Genomic DNA, 24,589 nt, shown 5'->3' on the forward strand with positions numbered 1-24,589 from the left:
ACTTCGATACCCCCCCCCCCCCAAAAAAAAAATCCCTTGAAGTTTCATCCAATACCTTAGTTTCATTAGTAGTAGTTGAAGCAATACTAGTAGCATTAGCAGTAGTAGTAGTAGTGTTAGCAATAGTATTAGTAGTTGTAGTAGTAATATCAACAGTTGTAGTAACAGTAGCAGTAGTATGCACTGATTGCCATGTGGTTAATTCAACACGCCCCTTAACATATCCTATATGTTTCAACTGGATCTCCTAAGTCGTTTCTAGTATATTTTTGATATGCACTTTTGAGAGCCTACATACACATAGTATGTTTTTATTTATTCCAACATCTCGACTTAAAGTTTCGAGAACATTTCATCTTAATATCCTTAGTAGAAGTAGCAAGCTAACAATAGAAAAAGTAGTAGTAGCATACACATAGGGCCTTTTGGCTAGTTGAACATTCCCTTCAATGTATCGTGGAAATACTCCAAGCCATTTCTGAGATATTGCTGATACACTCTTTTGGCATTGTTTATGCACATATTGAGATCTGATTTAGTTCCAAATCCCGCTAAATATTCCCTGAAGGTTGCAATTTTTAGTCTAAGCCATTTTTGAGACATTGCTGATACACCCTTTTGACAAACTGCATGCTCTTTGTGTGTTTTGACTTAATTCAAGAACCCCCATTTTCTGAGAATTTCTTCCTAATGCCGTTAGCCTTACTAGTAGTAGCTGTAGAAGAAAAAATTAGCAGAAGTATTAAATATTCTCTAAAGGCTTCAGCTTAAAACTGTTAGCCTGTTCTAGTTTATGTTTTAGTCATTTGGTCACTTCAACGTTGTTGTATTTTCATACCCATTGAGACCTAGCAATACCTATTTGTCGGGTTAAATCCGTACTGTAATTAACATCAAGGGTTATTTAAGAAGCTGGGCGCGTCCCGAGGAATACAGGTTCAAATTAGGAGCACCCTACTCTTGTCCCTAATCCCTTAATACAGTTTCCTAGGGACTTTAATTAGCTAGAAATTTATATAAAATTGGCATTCCTACATTCCATCATTCTACCTGATTTGATCATGCAAGTAAGAAAGAAAAGCGAAATCTTAAAATCTAATTTATTTGGAAAATTAATTGATCGTCTGAATCAGCACAAAAAAAAGCCTAACCAAAACATAAAGCCATTGATCATAACCAGCAGGATTGACAGAACAAGCATAGAAAAACAGAGAGATAGTGGTGATCAGGGGCAACGTTTGGGGGGGGGCAAGGTTTTGGGATTTACTCACCCCCCAAAAAAAAATTGGAGTAAAATCATTATATATGACTATCTGGATACGGACCCCTCTTGCTCCTATAAAAATACTGGAGCTACGCCTCTCGTGGTGATCCAAAACTTTTTGTTCAATTTACTGGCTTTCACACAAAAGAGCAAAACACGTTTTAAAATACCAAAGCTTTTTATCTTTCCAGATAAAATACATCCTGATCAATTTTTTCTTTCCTGATCTTTTCGGTCTTTTTCTTGTCTTTTCTTTTTCTTAATTTTCTTTTCTTTCTCTTCATCACTCCCCTTTTTTCTCTTTTTTTCTTTTTTTGATAAATCCAGTTGATTCGTTGTTTCTGTTAGTTGATTGTTTAATTATTCTTTAATTAAGTTTCTGCCCTAGTCAAGAACTTTTGTGCTTTCCTGGCAGATTATGTGTTTTTGTTTAAATATATATGATTGAATTGAATTGAATTGAAAAGTTCCCACCAAGCGTTATCTGTCCGTGTTTAAAAAAGACACAGCTAACTTTTTTCCAGAAATAAGGGACAAAAGGCTTATAAAAATAAGTAAAAAATCAAACCAACAGACAAAAGCACACTTTATTAACCGAAAATTAAAGACAATAATCTCTCTTTTTCTCTTTAGACCGAGCTTTGGGAAATTTCCATGAGTACCAAAACTTAAAAGATTAATCAATACAGGCATTAATAACATCGATGCCTTATTACCATAGGACTGTGTGTCTGAGACTGGCCTGTTAGATCTAATACATTTGTTTCGAACAGTTATCCTTGTTAGGTTAAAGTTTATATTCAGTTAGATATTTTTCAGGTAGAACTTTTCAAGCTGGCTGATCTGCCACTTGATCACTCTCATGGGTGGTCTACTGAATCAGACTTAAAACAAACGCCAAAAAATTAAAAAAGAATCGGCCTTCGGTAATAAGAATTTAGCCAGGCATTTATATTCTAAAGTTCTTCCCCAAAAATATCTTTTAACTAGACAGCTCATCAACCAGTGCAATCTAATCATCTTAAAATTAAGAACTGTATTTTGTTTTGTTTGCATTTAATTTATGTTGTATATGGCCATTTGTTGATTTTGTTATTTCTTTATAGTAATCAATTTTGGAAGTGAATATAGTGTTTAAATTTTTATACAGTCTCATATTTCCATTGACTATGGAATGGGATGTGTGCATAATGTAGAATATACACTTAGCGCTTAGCCAAACCTAGCACTGGAATACAGTAGGATTAAGACTAAGTATAGTTAAAAATATGACATGTTTTGTAAACATGGGTTCGCAGCTAAAAAAGCCCTTTCAACAATGTAGTGACAAACCGGAGTCTTTTTTTTTTCTTTTTGGCTTTTAAAATTTTAGTTTAAACGCTGGTCCCTAGAAATCAAAGAGACATTATCGAACAAAATAAAATGTTCTGCAAGATTAGAAATATGTTCCGAAAGGGCAGAAGTGACATCTATAGTGAAATCTAAATATGGCATATTTTGTAAACCTGGGTCCGAAGCTAAAACAGCTCTTTCAACAAGGTAGTGAAATACTGGAGTTTTTTTCTATTCTTTTTGCCCGCTCGCACTTTTGTTTCTTGAAAAATTAGTTTTTATTCAATTTTAATATACTTAGAAAATGAGGTTAAAATACTTCAGTTTTCCTTTCTTCTGCAGATTTGTGTGTTTCTTTTTGATGGGAAGATGGCTATTTCCAGAATCAGGCAGAGATTGTTTATAACTTTACAAAAGCAGCACATTACCATTACTTATTTCATTTATGCTACTTACAGGGCTCCATTCGCCAAACTTCCATTCTGGACATGCTTCTCCAGAGCAATACTGTGTTATCTCCAAAGAGGTTTTATTACAGTAAAAATCCTCAATTTTTTTGCCTCTATCGTCATGACATGAAAATGACCTTCTTTGAATACCTCCACCACATGATTTTGTACACTAGAAAAGCAGTTAATTTGTTAATTGAGCTATTTAGAAGCCAAACTGATTAATCTACTTTTAGCAATTTTTGGGATGCTAGCTTCAATTATATATATATATATATATATATATATATATATATATATATATATATATACTAGCTGACGCGAAGTGCCACCCCAACACCTAGTTGGGGGGGGGGGGGCACTTCGCCCCACCCCCCCAAGCCCCCCCGCGCGCAAGTCGTTACGCACCATATTAGTTACGCGCCATTGTAGTTGTGTCCCTGTGTCCCACCTGTGAATATAGATAAATATATATATGTATATATATATTTTTAACTACGTAAAACTTGCGAATATACAACATTCTTGGCTGTGTGCATGTGAATAGATTGTAAGGTTTACCGACTCTTGAACATGCAACGTATAATTGTCCATGGGAAAAACAATCTGTATTCAGATCTATATCTCATTATTCTAATGATTGCCCTTGAGCTTTGTTGATGATGATTGCTAATCGAACATTCCCTGTGTCCCCGTCGTCATTTATATATCCCCCTGTGCCCCCCGGCGTCCCCGTTGTTGTTGTTTCCCTGTGTCCCGGTCGTCATTTGTGTCCCAGTGTCCCAGTCTGTAATTTCTCTTTGAGTGTCGCGGTCGTCATTTATATTCCCTGTGTCCCGGTGTCCCAGTCGTCATTTTTGTCCCGGTCGTCATTTGTGTTCTAGTGTCCCGGTCTGTAATTTCTTTTTGAGTGTCCTGGTCGTCATTTATATTCCCTGTGTCCCGGTCGTCATTTGTATCCCGGAGCTTTGTTGATGGTGATTGCTAATCGAACATTCCTTTTGTCCCGGTCGTCATTTATATTCCCTACTAGCTGTTGGGGTGGCACGAAACTTAATTAACTTAATTAACTATAATAACTGGATCTTTAACTAAACGGAAACAATACTTAGACAAAAATTCTCTAAATACTTCCTCAGTTAAATTGCCACTGGAAATTATGTCTTTCGGTAACTCAACTTTATTAAGTTAATTTTATGAATATTTCCCAGTTCGAGTATGTACTTTGCAAATGCTTCCTGTTCAGGATCAACTCGTATATTTTTCTCAAAGGAAACTTATTTGAAATTGTTCTAAAGATGACTTTTTCTTATTGATAAATCGAGTATTTCACTGCAGTTGCTTCGGGGTTGAACTGGTAAACACTGTCGGAAAACACCTCCAGCAACTAAAATCCCCCCCCCCCAAATCCCCAAATGGCAAGTTTGGATTTGCAATGGATTGCAACAACTGATCCATATTTGGTAAGCCATACTTGGGAAGCATGGGTGGTTTCGTCAAGTAGGATAACATCTACTTGAACTAATTCTAAACCTCTGCTCGTACCAAGTCTTATACAGGAACCAAAATCTAAGGAAAGTAGAACTTTCAAGCCGAAGGTTTTGTGTGTTGTTAGTCCAAAAGTAAAATATTGTCAATAATTTCAAGCTGTTCTCCTTGCAGAAGCAGATACATACTATCTCCAGTAACAGCTGATCAACTAAAAGATCTACTAGCTGACCAATTTTGGTCGTTTTCGTTGGTCTCAATGTTGTCCATACTATATCATTCAACCCAAAAATTTAAATTTCGACCTTCTATTGCCATCAATTTTTTCTTAGATGCAATATTCTCATATGCACGCTTTACTTCAAGATCTTCAGCTAAATTATTTCGTCTTTCATGCCAAATGAAATCCTCTGCCAACTGGTTTTTGAATCTTTCCCAAAGAGCATTTGGATCTGCAGGATCACCAAAAACAAGAATCTGTGTGAAGAGTATTCGCATTATAGAAGGCATTTTGGATAGTGCAAATTCTTCTAAGGCGTCGAAACACTGTTTATTGTCAATTTCAAGGCCATGAGCCAGGCATAATTTTTCTATGAGATTAAACAGTGTTTTTAACTGTTTTAAGATCTTTAAAACTTGTTGCATCCTTCACATGATACAAAAGTACTTGCAAATAGAAGCACTTCGGATGGGCTATAAATATTATGTTGTGAATTCGTCCAATTGGCGGATTTTTTGTTCCCATGTACTGGTATTTCCATTCTATCTATAGTGTTCAGGCATTTTCCAATAATAGAGAAATTCCAAGTTTTTTATTTGCTTCAACGCCTTGTTGTGTCGGAAATACACTTCCAGCATTGAGGCCTTGTTTTATACTATCTACCAAATATTCATGGGCTTGGCTGACATTTGCATCAGGTAATTTCCAGGAAAATTAACATTTAAACGTTGAACGACATGGCTCTTTAATTGGATATTGTAACTAAATAATCGCCAGCAGGCTTCGGTTGGTGTATTGCAGCGTCCTTCCACATAGGTTTGTGCTTCATTGCAAAGCATGCACCATTCATTTTCGATATCTGTTATTGAAAGACAGTCATGTCTCTTGTGTATGTATTTATATAGATACTTTACCGGACCTATATTTCCAACATATTCGACATTTACGTGACATTCGAATTTTTTAAGCATGTGAGGATTATATGTGGCGACATGATAATTATCACGAGTAATTCGCCGATTACTGGAATCTTTTCGATAAACAGCACCGTCATGTGAAAATTCTTCTCTATTCATTTCGTCTATTTTTGGATCATAACGACACCGATACTTTGGTTTTCCAGCATCGGCTAGAGATGTGACTGAATTGTATTGCTTTGGAAATTGAAGCGGCATTTTCTGATTCGAAATTTTCCATTTTTATTGATTATTCAGATCGCATTTGGATTTAAATTTCCGCATGGATTATGAATTATCCACTTTAAGACCAATTCTCTTATTAATGTATCGTTGGAATTGGAAATTTCGGCTGAAATAAAATCATCAATTTCGATTTTGAAGGGAATTTTCTGCAACAGTATCATCAAATTTAATACTTGCTGCTTCTTTATATTCAGGCCAATCCAGGTTGCACGCCACATTTATAAAGAAATCTGGGGGTCCAAGGCAACAACCAATAGCCAAGGCACCTTCATATTGTTCAGCAAAGTAGCGTGTTGATCCGACGAATGATGACGTTAGTATTACCTTTTTTTTACCAAAGAATGCATTTTGTTTTGAGGCTAAGTCATTGAGAAGTCGTTTAACACCTACGTAGCTTTCAGTAATAATAGTATCAAACAGTTCGTGGTAACGAACTGTAGTAAGGAGCGACCCGGCTCAATAGTAACCAAAACTCTAAAAAATGGAATTTTGATACCAATACCTACATCAAAAGAATCGCATTTTAATGCTGATTTTAAATATATAAGTTTCATCAAGTTTAGTCTTACCCATCAAAAGTTACGAGCCTGAGAAAATTTGCCTTTTTTATAAAATAGGGGGAAACGCCCTCTAGAAGTCATAGAATCTTAACGAAAATCACACCATCAGATTCAGCGTATCAGATAACCTTACTGTAGAAATTTCAAGCTCCTATCTACAAAAATGTGGAATTTTGTATTTTTTGCCAGAAGGCAGATCACGGATGCGTGTTTATTTGTTTTTTTGTTTGTTTTTTTTCCCCAGGGGTGATCGTATCGACCCAGTTGTCCTAGAATGTTGCAAGAGGGCTCATTCTAACGCAAATGAAAAGGTCTAATGCCCTTCTTAAGTGACCAAAAAAATTGGAGGGCACCTAGGCCCCCTCCCACGCTAATTATTTTACCAAAGTCAACGGATCAAAATTCTGATCCGTTGCCATTTTTATTCTTAGCCATTTTATTTAGCGTAGTCGAAAAACCTTATAACTATGTCTTTGGGGACGACTTACTCCCCCACAGTCCCCGTGGGAGGGGCAACAAGTTACAAACTTTGACCAGTGCTTACATATAGTAATGGTTATTGGGTAGTGTACAGGCGTTTTCAGGAGGATTTTTTTGGTTGGGGGAGGGGTTGAGAAGAGGGGGATATGCTGGGGGAACTTTCCATCGATAATTTGTCATGGGGGAAGAAAATTTCCATGAAGGGAGATCAGGATTTACTAGCATTATTTAAAAAAAAACAATGAAAAAATAAATATGAAAAAGTTCTTTCAGCTGGAAGTAAGGAACAGCATTAAGACTTGAAACAAACAGAAATTATTACCCATTTGAGGGGCTCACCTCCTCCTAATACCTCGCTCTTTACGCTAAAGTATTTTTAGTAATTTCAACTATTTATTCTACGGCTTTTGTGATTCTGGGGTCATTCTTAATGAATTGGGACAAAATTTAAGCTTTAGTGTAAAGAGCGAGGATCTGACAAGGGGGCGAACCCCCTCATATATGTAATAAAAATATGAGAATACAAAAGTTCTTTACGTAAGCTAATTTATAAGTTACGTAAACCTTTTACTAATAAAAATATTCGTAAAAAATTAAAAGTTCTAGTTGCCTTTTTAAATAACCAAAAAATCGGGGGCAACTAGGCTTCCTCCCCGCTCTTTTTTCCTCAAAATCATTCGATCAAAATTATGAGAAAGCAATTTAGCAAAAAAAAAAATGCAAATTTCGTTTTAATTATTCCTCTGCGGAGAGCAAAAATCAAAACATACATTGATTCAAAAACATTCAGAAATTAAATTAAAAAAAAAAAGTTTTTTTTAACTGAAAGTAAGGAGCGACATTAAAACTTAAAACGAACAGAAATTACTTCGTATGTGAAAGAGGCTGCTTCCTCATCAACGCCCCGCTCTTTACGCTAAAATTTTTTACTGTTTTAAAAAGAAGAATTGAGAGAAAGAGTCGAACTTTAGCGTAAAGAGCGGGGCGTTGATGAGGAAGCAGCCTCTTTCATATGCGAAGTAATTTCTGTTCGTTTTAAGTTTTAATGTCGCTCCTTACTTTCAGTTAAAAAAACTTGTTTTTTTTTAACTTAAATTTTGGTTGAATCTATTCCATTCAATACGATCACACTCAACAAGAATATTGGTATCGACATGGTACTGTTGGAAAAGTCTTTCACCAAAATGCAAAGCATTTAAACCGATTCGACGTAGGTCAGGTTTTACATCTTGCACAGAAAGTCTTTTGGCATGTTCAGGTTAAAAAGCATACGATGTCTTACTAATTCAAACCGTATTATATGTCTACGACTTACATAAAGTGTTTGAAGTAGCCATATTCTTTCACCATCCTGACGCTCCAGCTGGAAAAAACATTAAGTAGAGAAAAGGCTCCACATATGGTCAGTATTCTTTAAAATGACAAGATTTTTGCCACGTTGTCTTACAACCATATCTTTTGGTGGAAAACTATGGTTAGCATTAAGAGTAAGCACAACACATACTTCATTACATCCAGGAGGGTTGAAGCCTCTATAATCTACACCATCTGGCACAGTTAAAATGAGCTGCACTTTTGGAGGCTGTTGTCACAGTGAAGCAGCAAGCTGATTTGTATCTTCCTCAACTTCACGTACTTTTCCGTAACCTTTGGCATAGTCATTTGTGTCTCGTAATATTTCTTCCAAGATATTCATTAGATCACGGGAGATCCCATGATTTAGAGAATGTGTGAGGCGTTCCTCAACAGCTTCATTGGGGTTTAAAAAGTACATTTGGCCATACAAAGGTGGCTCAATTTCACCTTCAGTAGTTTGTGATGGATGTACCATTAAATTGTTTCTGTGATAAATGGGTCCAGCTACTTTAAAGCTGTTTCAATCATCGCTTACGTTGAATGAAGCTAGATCAAACACGAGTTAAAGTTTCGAATACGTTTATAAAACTCTTCAGAGAGCGAGTGACGGCTTACAAAAAGGCAAACCAATTCATTGGGACATTGTGGTGGTGATAATGCAAAACGACCATGCAAGCAGCAATCTCCTGAGGAATTACCTTTGTTTGCTACTTTTTCCTCGGGAACATGAAGGGTTCCACAGTGAATACAATGCTATTAAACTTTATTTGTTGTCTTAATTACTTTCCATCTGTAATTTTGTATGCGTCATAGATAAGAAGACGATACATTCACTATCGTGGTGGGGGTGGAAGGGTAGATAGAGGAGATTATATAACTAAAAAACAAACTAATTTTTAAATTTTCAGGCATTTTTCAAGTTTGAATTAAAACATTAAAGTTATTGTTCAGGCACCGTAAATATTCTTGCAGTTTATATAATAACTTTAGTGACTCTTAATTGAATTTATTTTTTTTTTTTCAACTTCTTTTCATGTCTTAAAATGATATTGCTTCCACTTATAAGAAACGAAATTCGGTTATAAGGTTTGTCTAACAACGATTTCTACTAAGCTTCAACCTTTTTGTTTTCTTTTTAATGTTTTAGAATTGTTGTAATCCCTTGTCAAGTATTGAATCAAAATTTGTAATAATTGCAAATTTTAGTTTTTGGGCCTTCGTACTGACATTATATAACTGGTTGCGTTCAAACCTGTAAGCTTAATCAGGGAGCGAGTGGATTTTATCTAACAAACAATACAACTAACATTAAAATTGTCAGGCATTTTTCTAGTTTGAATTAAAACATTAAAGTTATTGCTCAGACAACGTAAATATTTTTTCAGTTTATATAATAACCTTATTTTTACAATTACAAGTTTTTTACTCTTTACGCAATTGAATGTTTTCAAAATGTCTTTTATCTAAGATAATTTGATTACTAAAGTAAGCCCAGTTTCTAAAGGCAATCTCTACTAAGTTTCTAACTTTTGGTTTTATTTTTTAAAGTTTTTGAATCGTGTAATCCCTTGGTAAACATATACAAACATTGGTGCAATTACCAGTGTTTTGCTCTTTTGGCAATTTAATTTATTTTCATACAGTATTCTATACAAAAATATTTGATTATCACAGCAAGTCTGATTTCCAACAAAGTTTTCTACTAGACTTCAAACTTTTGGTTTTCTCATTTTTGGTTATAGAATTTTTGGACTATGTTGCTATTTAGGGAAAGTTAATTTTAATCTGAGACATAATTCAAAAGAGAGCAAAAATAATGACTAGGTCATAAGTAGCATATAATTAAATTTAGTATCTTACAACAACAAAAATTAATAGTGCTGGTTGGAAATTAGACGATACAGGGATGAATTTTGAACTTTATAGGAGAGGAGGAAGGTTACAAAAAAAGGAGAAAAAGAGGCTTACCTCTCATGGAGCTAGACCAGTTTTAAGACCAATTTACGTGTCGGAGAAATGTTCTTTAATTTCTGCGAGAAATATTTTTTACTAGATTTCTTAGGAATAACTTAAGAGCTGAGTAGCCCCAATTCATCCTTGCTACAATATCCTTATTTTCCGTGTTTATTGCTTCCTTTAAACGAATCTTCATTTTCGAATTTTCAGATTCGTTTCATTTTATGTCAGGTTTGACTTGGGTATATCCAAGCTTAAAACTGCACATCATCACAAAGTCGCATTCGAGGGGGAACCCAAACCAGGTAGTTACTCCCTCCCCCCTCTGAATACAACCAAGGGGTAATGCACTTTTTTTAGCTCAAAATATTCGGATAAAACCAAGACCAAAGGTGCTAAAGGAGACGGTTGACAGATTCGTTTAAAAGCAAGTAAAAACTCCGAAAGGTAACACATTGTAGCAAAGAAAGGCTGTGACTGCTTCTAAGGGCCCTTAGTTGCCCTTGAACTGACCTTAATATATTTAATGTCAAATAATGTGGAGACAGAGCCCTTTCGGGTCATCATATCTTGAAACCTTTCTTATTTTTCAAAATAGAACTTTTCTTTGAAAATTCATCTTTCACGCTCCCAAATAAGATCACAACCATAAATATTGATAAACAGTGAAATATTTGTTGAAACGATGAAACAATATTTATTGAATCTTGAAACTATGTTGAGATTCAGCTATTTATCTTGGCAAAATTATGGTAATTTTTTTAATATCAAAGTATAAATAATTGCTTTTAATTAAATTTTCGTCCCTAGTTAAAGTATTCCTAACAGTGGCTTTTATGATTAACAGGTATGTGGTTAAAATCCATGTGTGATAGCTAAGTACAATTTTTTTGTATTTCACCTAAACTAAGCATTAACAAAATATGACTAAATATTAGCTAAACATAAGCAAATAAATAAATTTACGTAACTGAATATAAATTAATGTTAGCTATTCACTAAAATTCTGTCGTAGCTATTTGTTGCAGCAAAATCCAGTTAATTTGATTACCATTAGGATATAAATAGTTGTTTTCATATAAAATTCATGTTCCGAGTCAGAATTTTGCAAATAGTTAACCATTATTATCATTAAAAACTAAAAGATAGAAAATATAGCTGATTGAAATTATAGAAAAATTTTGTTTTACCGGCAACCATTCGCCATATCTCCAGTAAGCTTTAAGGCATGGTCCAACACAATTTTCTTGTCTATTTGGAATGGTCAAGTGACTACAAAACGTCGCATTCATAATCGTTGTTGATCGTTCGGAGGATGTTTTGACACACTGATAGTGAATAGTTGCTATTCCAGGACCACAGCTTTCTGAGCATTCGGACACATTTTGTTTTTCCCAACTGGAACATAAGACAGTACTTGACGACAATCCTGAACTAGGGGGTTGACATGGAATCACTTCAAGTTGCAATGAAATCTCAAATATTCAAGGGAATTAAAATCAAAATATCCCCCTCCCTGGACCAATCTTAGGCCTATTCATACCAGAAAACTGTGACTTTATGAGATGTTTTTAGGTCGTTCGAAATTTTACAATTTTTAAAGGGAGAAAAACGTTTTTGTCAATATTGTCACTTTGAACAGGAAAAAAAAGAACTAGAACTAATCAGTTAAATCTAGCTTTTGAAAGCCAGGATCCCATCTGTACTCATAATGTGTGAATGAAAGAGTTATATTTTTTTTCAGTCACTAAACCAGTACAGAGTATAATATACAAAAATACCAAAATACCAATAAGCTGAAAAATACCAAATAGCACACAGGAATTAAGTTACAGATCTGTTCTTATGAGCACCAAAATTAAGGATCTGCACAACAGATTTTAGGTACCTTCAAATTTCTTGGCTACCAAAATTTGAAAAGCTGAAACCCCTCCTTTAAACTCACAGAGTTTTGCCTGGGGCAAAAGCACCGAATTAGTTTTACCAGAATATAACATTTTCACACTTTTGAGCAAATTGCCGAAACCGTTGGCTAGGTTGTTCTCAAAGAAAGAATCAGTAGGGCGATTTAGATCAAGAAAATCAAAATCAGTCTGACTACATAGTGCCCTAGCGATGCTCCTTCTAAGAATAATATGAAAAAAACTTCGTTTTCTTAAAGAGTTAAAGAGGCTGCGTCCCAAAGTCGAACCTTAAAACGTACAGGAATTAGAAGAGGCAGTTGGGGGGCTGCCGCCCCCCAAACCCCCAGCTTTTAAAGACTCTTTTGTACAGGTTTTTTTTGGGGGGGGGACTTCATTGTTACTAATTACTAGTTTCGGCGCAATGGTTCTCCTGTCCTCTTGTGTTTAACATTTTTCGAAGTTATTCCATTATTCATTCATTTCAATTTTTTGTTAATTAAAAGAGGGCCTTTCCGAAGCCAAGAGCTGGGGGTTAGCAAAAAAAACAAAAAACCTGTACAAAAGAGTCTTTAAAAGCTGGGGGTTTGGGGGGCGGCAGCCCCCCAACTGCCTCTTCTAATTCCTGTACGTTTTAAGGTTCGACTTTGGGACGCAGCCTCTTTAACTCTTTAAGAAAACGAAGTTTTTTTCATATTATTTCTGTACGTTTTTCTACAATCCATGGTGGATGTAATTTAATAATTCCTGTACTCCTCGTACAGGAATTAGGAGAGGAACTTGGGTGGCTGCCGCCCCCCCCCCGCTTTTAAATCATTGTATAAAATAGAAAAAAAATAGATAGAATGACCGAAATGTTTCTTTTGCTCATAAGAAGCTAATATTCTGTTATCTCTCAAATGATAAGCTGTCCAGGTGTTATCAAAAATTTTTCTGGAATGGAGCTGGATTTTTATGATGCTTGCAGTCATTCTCGCCGTGCCGAGCTGATTATTTTGATGTACTTGAATGTTGATATTCGTAACTTTTAAGAATTTCAAAAATTAACATGGGACTATTAGACTATTAGGACTATAAGAAGACTATTAGGAGAGGCAAACCCCCCGCTTTTAAAGACTCTTTTGTACAGGTTCAATTTTTTTTCATATTAATTCTGTACGTTTTTCTACAATCCATGGTGGATGTAATTTAATAGTTCCTGTACTCCTCGTACAGGAATTAGGAGAGGAACCCACCCCCGCTTTTAAATCATTGTATAAAATAGAAAAAAAAATAGATAGAATGACCGAAATGTTTCTTTTGCTCATAAGAAGCTAATATTCTGTTATCTCTCAAATGATAAGCTGTCCAGGTGTTATCAAAATTTTTTTGATGTTGTGAAAAAAAATCGCCCGTAAGGGACTTGAACCCTTGACCAGAGGATTAAAAGTCTCACGCTCTACCAACTGAGCTAATAACTTGCATGTGTGTTAATATAACTTCTCAATAGCTTTTAAAAATTTCAAATTAACATGGGCTCTTATGAAGAGAAATCCGTTAATTTAAATAGCTAATGGGTGGTTTCTGGAAAACAGGGAAGGAGTTATCGGATCAAGCTGAAATTTCGCGGATAAGCTCCTGGGTCGTAGGGGACCTTAACTTGTGAATTTCAGCCCGATCGGACAACGTTAAAAGGGGTGGGGGGTTGGAGGGTCGAAACTTTCGGGGGGTTAAGATTTTCCTACGAAACTTTCATGGGCACTTACTCGGAGAATTCCGCATCGAATGAGTCTTCGTACACCCAGATCCGATGTCGGATGTGACCTGTAGGCGTGGCGAAAAAGAAAGTAAATGAATTTTAAGTGGCTATGCGTGGTTTCTGGAAAACAGGGAAGGAGTTATCGGATCAAGCTGAAATTTCGCGGATAAGCTCCTGGGCCCTAGGGGACCTTAACTTGTGAATTTCAGCCCGATCGGACAACGTTAAAGGGGGGCTTGGGTTGACAGGTCGAAACTTTCGGCCAGATTTTCCCCATGAAGAAAAAGTTGGAGGGGGATGAAATTTTGCAGGTTTCTTAGTTGGAGCTCGGGCTACGAAATGCATCCCTCCCCATCCGTCTGCGACCACTGGAACCGAAGATCGCTTAACATTGTCGTGTGTCGCCTCTTTATAGAGGCACGAGTGTGCCTCCTTGATAGCCTAGTGTTTATTGAACATTGAAAATGTCCAAAAAAATGTCGAAAACAGAATGAAAAATGAAGACAAATTGAGGCTTAAACACAATCCTTAATATTAATTACTTTTCCTTGAATAAAATCATTGTATCCCCAGTCACGGCAAAATTACCATGTCAACTTGTAAGCAATAGGGAAGAATCAAGCACTAGTAAAATTAGAGAACATCAATAAAATAAAAACAAAAAAGAATTATTAGCATGAAGGAGAAATCATGAAACCTTGGTTTCAAGAAGAAGAAAAATAAAAGAAGAACAAAGAGAATAAAAAGTAGAAAAAGATAAATAAAAGGAACAAGAAAAAGAAGAAACCATGAAAATGTCAGATACGATATTTAAGAGCAAAAGGAAAGATTTTTACAGGCAACGCACATTGACAGCAGAAGTTAAATAAGAAAAGACTAGGAAATGGAGTAAACAAACTTGGTTTTAACTCAAAAAGTACTTTATCCTTGATAAAAAAATATGATTGCTATATGCACTATTAAAATAAGTTTGACAACTTTGAAACATGTATTTTTACATATTTTTAACATATCGAAAATGTATAAAAAAAGGTTTTGCTGCAATTATAGCTATCAGGCACAGTTATCACGCATTTGCACAGGCATTTACTTTGAAAAGTAGAATTCAACAAAAAACACATAGGCCTATTACAAATGGTATAAATAAACTTCGTCTCAATTTAACATATTCCCGTTATATGAAAACTTTAACTTATAGGTACAAAAAAACAAAAAAAGAGAAAATTCTTGTTTAAATTCTTCAACTTGATACATGTTTGGAGAGATTTTTATTGCTCATCAAATTTAAGAATATTCTTTCATTTATAGCTAAGAATATAAAAAAGAATCCAGTATTTAAAAAAAAAATAAGAATCCAAAGCAATTTTTTATGCCATTAATATAAATAATCCCCATGAAATTCCAGGAAGTCTAAAAATTTGTATTATTTTTCTGATTAGATAGAACTGACGTTGGTTTTGGTCAGGATTGTCATACAAAACGTGACAAAATACAATTTTCTTTATATTTTTGAATTTAATTTCAGGCATATCCGAGTTCAAATGAAGAAGCTCTGCAGAGCATGGGTTTTTATTAAAGACCAGAAAACTACATAAGAATTTTTTTTTTTTAGCTGAGAACGGTTTATTTTATTAAACCTTCGTGGCAACTGAGGCCGTAGGACTTCATTATCTGAAAAACCCTCAGAGATTAAAAGTGTCTCTATTACTAGGAAGGAGGGAAAATAGACATTGTTTACTGAAAACTGCTAGATTTGTTCTATTATTCAATTTGGCATGAGGTTCAACCTCATTTAAGAACGGTGGGTCCAACAATGAAAATAAATTTCAACAGCCTTAAATGACAAAAAGTGTTTTTAAGATTTTTTTTCTACGCTACTGTTTTCCCTCAAGCTACATCACTGACATATTTGGGGAAGGTTTTTGGGTTCAGACTGCATCCAAAAATGTAAAAATACACATTTTTGGTATTTGATAATACTCAAAGCATTTTCCATAGTTATGCATCCCCCACCCCTGTCTAAAATAAATTGAATATCTATTGAATTATTATCGCAAGTATTCAGATGCCAATGCATATTTCTTATTACTATTCATTATATTTTCAAGTTCTATCACTATAAACCATTTAAAAATAAGATGGGCATAGAATTTCTTGAGTGATCAATTTAATTTAATAATGGGACTGACTCTTCAAACAGATTCTTTAGCCTTATGAAAGGCTGTAAATTCTGGCAAAAGAATCATCAAGGCATGAAAGATCGAGCTCACAATAAAACCTCTGGAAAAAAGATTTGAATAGCTTCTAGTTCAATCATTATATTGAATTACATCCGGTCAAGTCTGAAATTCACCAGGCTATTAGACTGTGAATCCTTATTCTCGCAACCTATAAATAATAGATGCATTTATTCAATAATCGTAGACATAAGTGTTGACGAGAATTCTCTTATTTTTTCATTATTTTATAAGCCCCCCTCATTTCCGACCCCTTTCTTTTGTAACCTATTTGATGATTTTTCTAGTTTTATTAATTTACCACAAAAGAAGGCAATAGTTTTTGGGGACTTCAATTGTAATTTACTAAATGTTAGCAATAATAATGATTGTGATACCTTTTTTGAAACATTCACCTCAAGTGGTCTTCTTCCCACAATCCTTTTTCCTACTAGAGTTGATCCTGTGAGGTCTACAGCTACTGTAATTGACAACATTTTTGTATCCACTTCCCTGGGAAACCACCTGTCCTCCAAAATAATATTTTCTGACCTGTCAGATCACTTTCCAATCTATCTCTCGCTACCCTCCCTACCAACTACTCAGCCCTCTAGAACTAAAACCCCTACGTATAATAGAATATATAATACTGTGAATATGAACAGGTTCACGGATCGTTTGAAATCCTTTGACTGGTCCAAGGTTTTGGATTGTCAGGATGTTAATTCAGCCACAAATGGTTTTACACAAGGACTGAGTGATCTTATCAGTTCAACCTTTCCAGTTCGTAAATCAAACCGAAAAACTAGCCATATACGTCCCTGGATGTCAAATAGCCTGATAATCTCTTCATATCGAAAAAATGACCTATATAAGTTAGCTTGCAAAACCAGTAACGTTATTGACCTGACTAATTATAAAAAATACAAAAATTTATATACCAAACTTGTCCGGGAAGCAAAAAAAAAATTATTATTATTCGAAAATCTCTCATTGCAAAGGGAACTTGCAACAAATTTGGTCAACAATAAATGAAATTCTTTCAAAAAAAAGAAGTTCAAGATCTGTACCTCTTAACCTTAAGGACATCAGTGGCAGATTAATTGACCCAAGTTCAGTACCGGATGCTTTTAATAATTATTTCACTAATATTCCAAATGCTAACTCCTGTTCCTTCTCCCAGTCAGTTCAACCTAGCAAGAATCCTGGATCTATGTTTTTCTCTCCAACTGATCGTAAAGAGGTGCTTCAAGTTATCAATTGTCTCTCTAATAGTAGTACACCTGACTTCTTTGGCATAAGTAATAAGCTTCTTAGGACCGTATCTTCCTATGTTTGTGAACCCATTGTGCACATAGCAAACCTGTCTATGACCAATGGAGTCTTCCCAGAAATATTTAAATCAGCAATTGTTATCCCGATTCATAAAAAAGGCGATCCGTCTGAGATAAGTAATTATCGTCCAATCTCACTTCTCCCAGTTATATCTAAAGTGCTCGAGAGAATTGTATTCCGACGTCTTTCTCCCTTTTTATTTGGGATTCATTCTTCAGATTCGTTGATTTCTCCTCATCAATATGGCTTCCGTTCCAAATTTTCAACTGCTCATGCACTAATAGACGCCACACAGTTTATACGTTCCCAACTTGACCTTAAAAATACTGTATTGGGCTTATTTCTGGACTTTTCTAAGGCCTTTGATATGGTTGATCACAGTGTTCTATTAAGTAAACTCAACAACTTAGGGATTCGTGGAGTTCCTTTCTCATGGTTTGGCTCTTATCTCTCTGGTAGAGTACAGAGTGTGAGTCTGGGCGGGTTGACTTCACATCCCCTACCTGTCCGAAGGGGCGTCCCACAAGGCTCTGTTCTTGGTCCAATACTTTTTCTCCTTTATATTAATGATTTGGTTACGGACCTGGGTCCATCAGTGCACCCAGTACTTTTCGCTGACGATAGCAACTTTTTCATCACCGGTCCTAATTTACCATCCGTTGTCGCCTCTACTCAAACCCTTCTAAATAGAGTAGAGGAGTGGTGTCTAGTTAACTGCATGACCATTAACATCAAGAAAAGTCAGGTTGTATTATTTCGAACCCCTTACAAAAAAAATGAACCTCAGCAAGCACTTGGCCTAAAATATTCTACCAATCTCCTCCCACAGGTCGAAGTTGCCAAGTTTCTTGGTGTTCACATAGACTCCTCCCTATCATTTGCAACACACGTGTCCTACATCAGAGCCATAATTTTGCGACAGGTAAGTATGATTAATCGTGCGAATTATTTTCTTCCTCCCGATATCCTTGTCACCCTTTATTACTCTTTTATTTACCCATATATCTCATACTGTGGATCTGTTTGGGGCAACACTTTTCCTTCAGTTACCAATAAATTAAAATCTGCCCAAAACCGTGCCATCAAAGCAGTTTTTCGGCTGCACCGACTATATCCCACCCAGGACTTGTACTCCGATTTTGGTATTATCCCTTTTGAACAAATCATCAAAAAATTAAATCTGTACCTTGCATACTCCGCTTACCATAAAAATCTTCCTCCTCAATTATTATCTTATTTTAATATTAATAATTCTGAAGGCCTCTGTCTCCGTTCATCCAACCGTTCCTTCATTGTCCCCAAGTTTGTCTCTAGTTCCGCCCAGCGATCCCCCATTTATAAATCTATACTTCAATGGAATATAATACCCTCCAGTGTCGAGCTATCCACAAGTTTTCGCACGCTGTATAGCAATGTACTAAAATTTTGATATTATAACTCTCTAAATTCTTATTCAATTTGCTTTAGTTACTCATGTTTTCTCTTTTCTTTTTTTTTCTCTCTCTTCTTCATTTTCAATTTTTTGTGGTTATGGTCCTCAACAAGTTCGCTTCCAGGATCTTTATTATTATTGGTGTTATATTGTAGTTTTATTTGAATAAATTGAATTGAAATTGAATTGAATTGAATATGCTTTAAAAAAACAACAATGAAATTGCGTAATCTGTGGCTTTTTTATGACTTAGTTTCCTGGTTGATTGAGTTCAGGAAAGGTGGCTAGACATCCTGGGATATAAATCTAAATTTACGATGCATAAAGTAAGGCTAGTCTAACAAAGGTCAGTAGAAAGAGCATTTTTGCCCCATCACACTTGATGTACAATATATACATGGTTATTTACAACTCCACTAAAGCTTTCTTGTTTTGGCTTTGAGAATTAATTTACAACTTAGAACTTGCACTCTTCAAAATAATGTAGCATATAGATTTCTTATTGGAAAAGACAATAAACAAAAGAAAAGGATTGAAGGCACACTGGAAAAATTCAGTTATTAGGTTGATTGAAGAAACAAAGAATCTTTTTTATGGAGAACGGCAAGTAAAGGGAGGATTTGGCCACAATGAAAACGAAGACAAGAGTTTTCTTTCCAAAATGACCATAATTTGACGTTCTATTCATTAGCCATGTCTTAGTAAATAGCCTATGTTTCAAGCCAACAATCAATTGAAAGTTTAAAATAGTAAAAAATAAAATATTAAAAATGAGCGATTTCCCACTCGCTTTTACCACAGATTTACTTTTTTTAAATTCTTACAAATTTAAAAATCCAACGTGGTAAAAATATATAATAAACACAATTATCATGCAAAATTTCACATTTATTGAAACCAATATGCAGTAACTGTCTTACCTTAGTCTGCAATCTTGGTTACATTGCCCACTCTGCGGCTTTGGCTTAGAAAATTCAATACAATGATGTTCATCTACCGATACTCGAGCAGAAGGACCTCCAACTTGAGTACAAGATATTACTTGATTTTGAATCCCTGAAAAATTGGCAATAAAACAGTAAAATTATGTTGTAAGGCACAAGTCAGATAGAAAATGGACATACCCTACCATTCAGCCGTCTATTCAATGCTTTGCAAATATAATTGCAGTCACTGCCAAAGCAATTGTGTCCCACCATCCCAGCATGCCTAATGGACCTGGAAATACAGGTACTATTACTATTGTTACAACAACCACTACTCCAAGCAGCACACTACAGTACCAGGTTGCCTAAGACCTACACAGCTGAATAATCTCCTCCACCACCACAATATATTCAAAACTTATTTATTTATCCTCTCCCATGAAGTTTCGACTTCCTTTGAATACTTTCTTATGACCTTTTTCACCCCATTCAGGATGGGATCAGTCCTACATCGTTCATGAAAGTTGTCATTGCCATCTCAACTTTTTCTTCATTACATCCCACGAAGATGGATCGAACCACATTATTCGTGTAGCTTGTTGTTTGGCATACGGTCAGTCCAAGAACCACCCCCAAACAATGCCTCAAATAACTGCTAATAGTTTTGGCTCTTAATTCGAGATAGGATTTATTTGACATAACGTACAAACTGCTGATGAGAGATAGGAACAAAACATAAAGCAAATTCACAGAATAAACACCCCTAGTAACTGGCCTTGGGCTATATACAGGCTCAATTGTAACGTTGATATTAGTATATTTGCAAATAAGATTGAATGCAAAATCGAATTTATTCCATGCTTTTGATAATTTATGATTTATTTGCAAAGAACAATAAGTGCAAAAAACAATCGTCATACTCCTTTTGATTTTTCTATTTTTCTTAGAATATATTTCGTTTTCATCTTGTTTCTGCCTTACAACGTAAATCTATCAAAAAAAAATCTTTAAAAATATTGCTTTCTATTCTTTCTTGTATTTCAGTCAATGATACGTTTTCTTCTGTTTTCTACAGACTGGGGAACAATAAAACAATATCATTGAAATAGCTAAATAGGCTGGATAAAAAAACTCAAACTAATTTCAGTAAGCCATTCTGAGCATACTCATTTATCATAGGTTGTTCTGAGCATTAAAACTTTGCTTAACTTTTAACGTCAGGCTAAGGTGTAACTGTGGACTAACAGGTTTAAGTCCAGATTACAAACTACAACAAAGCTTTAGGATGCAGAATATTGAGGTCTGCATAACACAGAGTCCGATCTCCTGATGTTCTGCCCTCGGCTAGAAGGGCTATGCGTGGTTGGGAGAAAATTTCCGACGCTTCCCGTGTTTTTCCCGGGATTTTTCTGGGTACCTATTTAAATCTGGGTCTAAATTTGGCTTGTCTTACAGGGATATACCACAAACCCTCGCCACCAAGCGAAACATTAGCCACCAGCAAGAGTCAGACCAGCGACTTGTTGCTTATGAGTCTAGTGTGATAACTATTCAGCCAGGACAGACATAAAAATAAGCCACGTGAATTAAAATTTTGTTTCGGGTGTTTTTTTTTTGAAGCCCTCCTTAAACGATAAAGCTTATGAAAAAATAATCTGTCCATAAACCCTGCAGTTTTAAGCGTGATGCACTAAAGAGATTTTTATTTTGCATTTAAAAACTGATCATCCCAACATGTTCCTCTTTAGAGATTGTTTTCATGTAAATGGAGTCCCTTAACTGAATTGAATAAAATGCATTCAACGTAAGTACTACTCCTAGTACTTTTGGTCAAAGAATACTTTTTGAGGACTTTCTGTGAAAAGATACACTTTTTAATACTAGTTCGTGAAAGTAGAACTTTTTGTCCTAGTATGGTACTTTTTCAATGATCTTTCAAATAGCTCTAAGGCATTTTATGTTGTCGTTAATTTCATGATTTTTTGGCTTCACTCTGGATGTGCTATTACGAACTTTAGAACCGTAGAGTACACTTCACGATGTCAGAAGTGGCAGCAAATTTGAATGTGTTTGTAAGCATTATATGACTAGCTAGGTAAAATAATGGGTATTATGTCTTTCCCCCAAAGCAATACCTCAGCCAAATGTCTGTTTTCAACTCTAAAGTTAAATCAGCCACCAATTTGGAATACATTATGGCTGAAAACAATTTTTTATATTATCTATCCAAAACACAAAATTCCAAGTATAAAAATTTGAAATATTCCTGCAGAGCTGATCAGGAGCGTATGATAAAGGAAGACAAAATCACCTAAGTTAACTTGTCTTGTTTCATGGCTACCAAACCATTTTCTGTGATTATGCTTACCGTTATTTTAACAGGTGGAACCTTTATATACTGTGAACTGAATTATTGTTTTTTTATTCTTTACTGGAAATGAAACTTTGTAACCGATATTGTAGGGTTCTATCAGCACCATCGTTATCCTGGCTGTCTGAATGAAAAACAAATAACATTTTTACAATTAAAATTTTGGAGACAGCTCCTTTCAATTAACCAAGTATTTTTTTGAAGAATTTGATAATTTTAAATCTTGTTGCTGGTAACATTTTTATTTATGCGAGGCTCGCATTATTTGGGTATTTGATTGGCGTAATTTGAAACGACCACGGCTGGTCATTCCCCAGCAAAGCTTTGATTATAATTGAAAGCTTTGCAATTTCACAACAAAGGATAAAAATAGAAAGCTATCTCAAACAAAGGCAAAATAAAAATATTTCCTTGACAAATGCCTCAAACCAAGGAGGAATCGACAAAATCATGTGCAGTTATTGGACCAATCACAGCACACACATAATTTTGTATGATAATACTTTTTCTAAAATACTGCTTTTTGGCGGTTCCGGTTGATTCTATTCGAGTAAAAAACCTGCATTCAGCAGGTCTTAGTGCAGTTCAAAAAACAAGCATTGCAAGAATGTCATTGCACTATAGATAATTAGATAAGTATAAAGCAATGAAGTAGTTTTCAAACCGCTTTGAACAGAAAACTCAATCTCATTAATTGTACTAATAGTTTATAGTTCTTCATACATTGATCATAATCATTACCAGTATAGTCAGTGCCAAACATGGAATACCCCACGTATTACAGTGGATAAACGTATATGTGCAAGCGTGGTGTTTCACCGACCCAATGAAAATGTCTAATCTAGCTACTTGTATTTGTCTTCCATCAAGACGAAGCTATAGCAAAGAGGAACCTATCTGATTTGATTAAAGTCTTTTCTGGTTCTACCATAGAAGAATAGAAACAATTTGAACCTAGACCAAACAAGTAAGCCAGCGTCGGGAATACTTAGTTTTACAGCAGCGGTGAGAGTATTCTTATCAAATTTAAGGAGTTTGGCCTTCAATCCTGGACAGGGGATCATGCCCATATAATTTTACCATCTAAGACCTGAAGTCTCCAGCAATACGAGTTCTTTCTAAAGAGCTGAGAAAGACCTTACCTTGGCAAGATGGATAGCATTCAGTCCATCCAATGACTGACCATTTATACTTGGTTTCACTTTTCACACGCGAAATTGTGTATTGATACTGAATGTCTGGGGGATAGAGATTACCAACCGATAGTACCTGAAAAAAAAGCATCATTACGCATAAGTTAACCAAAACCTCTAAGGAATCTAATCGAAAAAAGAAAAATGTGTGACATAAAATTCAAGAATTTGGACAAGCAAAGTGTTTCAAGTCTAACATATTAACGAAACACAGTTAGCAGCTTGTAGAAGTGTCTCTAATATGAAGAGGTTTCAAATTATTGGTAGAACTGTAGAATAGCTTCGGTCTTTGGTACTTATAAAATAGTAAACTAGCATTAGTCCTGGTCCCTAACAGAACAGAAACTGATATTTGGTCCTTGTTACTGATAAAACACCCCAATAACTTCGGTTCTTGCTACTGACAGAACAGCTAACTGACTTCGGCACTCATCACTGATAGTGGCGCCACTATCAGTGGTCAATATCAGAGGATCATATCAAATGTTCCTCTTAACCAAAACACTGTAAACTACTTACGGTCCTTGGCACTAAAAAAGCAGAAAAGGACCTTCAGAGCTTTTTGCTGAAACAAACAATAGTTACGGTTCTAATTGCTTATAGAGCAGCAAACTAGCTTCGGTCCCTGTCGCTGATGGCTACAACAAACAAGCCCGGTCCTTGTCATTGACAGAACTGCAAATAAACGTCGTTTACTGTGACCAAAAGAACAACAAATCACATTTGCTTCTTGTCAATGAGAGGAATACAAATTAGCTTCGGTCCCTGTCGCTGATAGCTACAGCCAACAAGCCCGATCCTTGTCATTGACAGAACTGCAAATTAACGTTGTTTACTGTGACCAAAAGAACAACAAATCACATTTGCTTCTTGTCAATGAGAGGAATACAAATTAGCTTCGGTCCCTGTCTCTGATAGCTACAGCAAACAAGCCCGGTCCTTGTCATTGACAGAACTGCAAATTAACGTCATTTACTGTGACCAAAAGAACAACAAATCACATTTGCTTCTTGTCAATGAGAGGAATACAAATTAGCTTCGGTCCCTGTCGCTGATAGCTACAGCAAACAAGCCTGGTCCTTGTCATTGACAGAACTGCAAACTAACGTCGTTTACTGTGACCAAAAGAACAACAAATCACATTTGCTTCTTGTCAATGAGAGGAATACA

General features: G+C 35.4%; 1 protein-coding gene across 7 annotated transcripts in view; it reads right to left on the bottom strand.

The window, feature by feature from the left end:
- Positions 1-24,589, bottom strand: part of LOC136031439 (A disintegrin and metalloproteinase with thrombospondin motifs 9-like) — a 364,806-nt gene that overhangs the window by 97,783 nt on the left and 242,434 nt on the right. For 6 of the 7 annotated variants that reach the window (XR_010618512.1, XM_065711064.1, XM_065711046.1 and 3 more), the window contains 4 exons: positions 23,369-23,495; positions 19,850-19,985; positions 11,498-11,705; positions 3,053-3,217 (listed from right to left, as the gene is read on the bottom strand). Coding sequence is in view for 6 of the 7 variants with exons in the window: in XM_065711064.1 (XP_065567136.1) it covers positions 3,053-3,217; positions 11,498-11,705; positions 19,850-19,985; positions 23,369-23,495 (636 nt within the window). In the remaining variant the exon portion in view is untranslated. The remainder of the gene's footprint in view (positions 1-3,052; positions 3,218-11,497; positions 11,706-19,849; positions 19,986-23,368; positions 23,496-24,589) is intronic. The other variant, XM_065711037.1, reaches the window with a different exon arrangement.

Source organism: Artemia franciscana, chromosome 1, assembly GCF_032884065.1.
Source record: "Artemia franciscana chromosome 1, ASM3288406v1, whole genome shotgun sequence".
In the NCBI taxonomy this organism is placed as follows: domain Eukaryota; kingdom Metazoa; phylum Arthropoda; class Branchiopoda; order Anostraca; family Artemiidae; genus Artemia; species Artemia franciscana.